We start from the raw sequence: 3,414 nt of genomic DNA, 5'->3' as shown, positions 1-3,414 counted from the left end.
CTTATAGAAAGTTCTTAAGTCTGTGCTTAGCTTCAGTATCTTTTGTCCGTCCTTTTCTTCTAAGACTTTCTCGCTATTTATCATATACTCCAATGCTTTAATAGAGGAATTGTGGATTTCTTTCTCACACGTAATGTATTCAATATTGTTGTAAACAGAAACAGCTATTCCCAAGTCACCAGGGCTGAATGATTTTCTGATTTTAGCATTAATTTCATTCAGAGCATTTTTGTCAGAGGCGGCCTCTGCTGCTTTGATTTCTTTAACTAAAGCTCTAATTTCACTCAATTTTTCGAAAATAAGGCATAGTCCATAGTCTACTAGTGGTAAATTAGTTTTTTCATGTTTAGTGTTGTACAGCTTGTATAGAGAGTAGTCTTCTTCTTCTGGAAAGTATTTCTTTAAAACATTCATATCTACTAAATCACGTAAATTTTCTGAAGAGCAGAAAAACTCTCTGCTCAGGCGCATGGAGGTAGACCGGTACAAGCTTTCTAAGTTCGTGAACTTTGTGTCATCAATCTTTAGCGTGTATTCTCGGGTTCCCAAGCTTGCGTTCACATCATCTATCTCTAGACGCTCTACTGCTTTGCTCATGTCATACTGCATATTTATTCCTTGTTCTGCATTGTATATAAATATATTTGGTTCCATAAGATCATCAAGCAGGCGAGTAGGCTTATTGTTATATTGCGGATTATTTCTGCTATGACTTAAACTCCTTTGCAAAATATGCATAGTCGCATCATCGTCTTTACTGTCATTGAACATAAAGTATTCATACATACGGTTCTTAATTGCATTTTCCAAGAATTTTTTCTCTTCATCGCTATACAGCTCGCTTTCTATTTTTATGTTTTTATCTAGTACATGTCTTAGTATAGTGATATAGCATAAATCATCATGGGATCTAAAAAGCTCTTTCATATCATATTCGCTGTCAATGGTACTGTAGGCTTTTAATATTCCCTCTAGATCTATCACTAATTTAACTTCTTTCATATGTCCGTTGTAAAAATTTTAATTGCGGAAAATCTTTTAATTTGCTGATCTATGCATTCTATTGGTGCCTCTATTCCAGTTTATTGGCTGAGTATTTGGAGAGTAGCTGACTGGCTGGCTGAGCACTGCTAACTAGTGTATTTACGTGTACTGAGCAGATATTCTACTGACTATCTATTATCATTGTGAGTTTGATCAAGATCATTCAGTGACTAACTAGATCCACACACAGACATTGATAATTATAACTGCATATGATACAATGTGTCTGTGAGTAGATAAGCGAGCTGTCAAGTGCTCTTGTGTAGTGCTGCTGAGAAGAGATGAAATTGTAGACTGTGTAGTGTATGTTTAGTTTATTTTTGAAGCATTCACTGTTTCTCAGCGGCTGATTATTCGGCCAACTTTTATTTCATTGTCTAGGATATAGCCTGAGAATATTATTCCCAGCGTTATAAGCACTACTGTCAACACTATAGAAATATAAGCCAACTGTCTGCGGGTTATTACTATTCTGAAGATTTTTTTTACTCTTAGCTCTATTTTCTTTCTTAGCGCTACTTCTCCTATCTTTTTGAGGATATGCTTTTGCTGGATTGGCTCCATGGAGTCATAGAAATGCATGTTAAAATTAACATTGCTAAGCTGCACTATTTGTTTTTTTAATTTATCCTCTAACAAATAAATTTCGTAGCTTAATTCATCAATCGAATGCTCTAGTCCTTCAATCTCTCCTGCGCTCTTTCCCTCTCTCTTAGCCTGTTCGAGTATCTTCTCTTTATTATTTTGATCTGTTTCTATTGCTTCTATTTCTTTATTTAGACTATCTTCTCTTTCACTTACTTTCTCCTTCAAACCTTTAGGGTCGTCTAAATATTCTTTTCTAAAGTTGCTTAGGTCACTGTTTATATTCAGGACTTTCGGCATATCCTTTTCACCTAGAAGAATGTTATTGTCCGCCATGTACTCTATTGCAGAAATCATGCCCTTTTGTGTGTTTTTTTCATTTTTTATTTCATCTATGTTATCAATGATGGAAGTGACTATTCTTAGCTCTCCTTCATCAAGTGTATCCCTAATTTTGCCAAGTATCAACTCTCTGCTATCGGAGTTAACCTTCATCTTTTCAACGGTCTCACATAGCTCGAGAATCTCGTAGTATTTGTTGTATATGAGCTTCAGCCCGTGGTCCACCAGCAGTGTGCCATCGTCTGCGTGCTGGTTGTAAAGGTCGTATATGGAGTATTTCTTTTTCTTTGGTGAGTATTTCTTTAAAATATTTATGTCTTTGTTCTTATTTCTCGGGATATACTTTGAGTGCTCTGAGAAGAGTAAGTATGAAAAACGACAGAAAAACTCTCTGTCCTTGCTCTTTGTGGTGAGGTGCAGTATGCTGTCCAAGGTTGAAGAGTCAGTGCAATCTATCTTCAAAGTGTATGTTCTTGGGTGTAGAGCAGATATTTCATCTCCTGTGAACACATATTCACAGGGTATATTATCTTTGCTATGCTGTATGTGTATTCCATCCTGAGGGTTGTATATAAATGTGTTTGGCTTTATAAGTTCATTAATTATGTCGATAGAATGTTTTCTTACTTTCTCTAGTTTTTTATCCTTCAGTGACTTATATAAATCATGTATGTCATATCTTCCAAATATATTGTATGTAAAGAATTCTCGTACTCTGTTGTTAAGTATCTTCAAGATCAACTCTTTTTCTTTATCATTACTTGCACTGTTTGCTATCTCATTATCTGCACTGCTTGCTATCTTATCATCTGCATCACTTGCTATCTCAATGCTGTCTTTGAATATGCGATCTATCAGATCTCTGTAGTCTTTTGGAGTGTCGTACTTCAGAAGATCATCGGTGGGCTCGATGCCCTGGCATGCTGTGAATATTTTCTCCACGTTGATCTTTATTTTAACTTCTTTCATGTGTCCGTTATAAAAATTTTAATTGCAGAAAATGTTTTAATTTGTTGAGTTATTCTACTGGTGCCATTATTATCAGATATTGGCTGAATGTTCCAAGAGCAGCTGACTGGTCCACTGGGCACTAACTGCTTCATTTGTTGTGTGTGCACGAGTTAATTGCAGTGCTCTATTGGCCAGTGTATCTGTGCGATGATTGATCAGTATATATAGCTTGGGGATAGAGACAAGTTTAGCACCTCTCTGTCGGTACCAGCTATCTGTTGTGCCTCAGTCCTGTTCCTTTGCAGAATAAATGCACTATAACCTCTATTTCTAATCTAGCTTGTATATGTGTCGGTAAGGGAAATAGACCAAAGACAGATGTGTGGTGCCACTGCTGTGCATCTATCTACTCTGTCCTGGTCTTGTGGCAGTGGGCATAATAGGTTCATGCTCAGAGCGCAAACAAATTTAAATAAGTGCAGTACTGTACAG

At 36.4% G+C, this 3,414-nt stretch overlaps 2 protein-coding genes across 2 annotated transcripts; both read right to left on the bottom strand.

The window, feature by feature from the left end:
* Positions 1 to 1,002, bottom strand: NEMIN01_2482 (uncharacterized protein; the record flags this gene model as incomplete). Its single annotated transcript, XM_051478424.1, has 1 exon — positions 1 to 1,002. A coding segment is annotated over one exon (1,002 nt), but the record flags the coding sequence as incomplete, so codon positions are not given.
* Positions 1,003 to 1,383: 381 nt separating this feature from the next.
* Positions 1,384 to 2,940, bottom strand: NEMIN01_2481 (uncharacterized protein; the record flags this gene model as incomplete). Its single annotated transcript, XM_051478423.1, has 1 exon — positions 1,384 to 2,940. One exon carries the CDS (start codon positions 2,938 to 2,940, stop codon positions 1,384 to 1,386), a length of 1,557 nt encoding a protein of 518 aa, XP_051334383.1.
* Between the last annotated feature and the right edge of the window lie 474 nt (positions 2,941 to 3,414).

The sequence above is a fragment of the Nematocida minor genome, assembly GCF_024244105.1.
Source record: "Nematocida minor strain JUm1510 chromosome Unknown 7847, whole genome shotgun sequence".
Lineage (NCBI taxonomy): Eukaryota > Fungi > Microsporidia > Nematocida > Nematocida minor.
The sequence above is the reverse complement of the archived record's forward strand: the minus strand, read 5'-3'. Positions and strand labels throughout refer to the sequence as shown.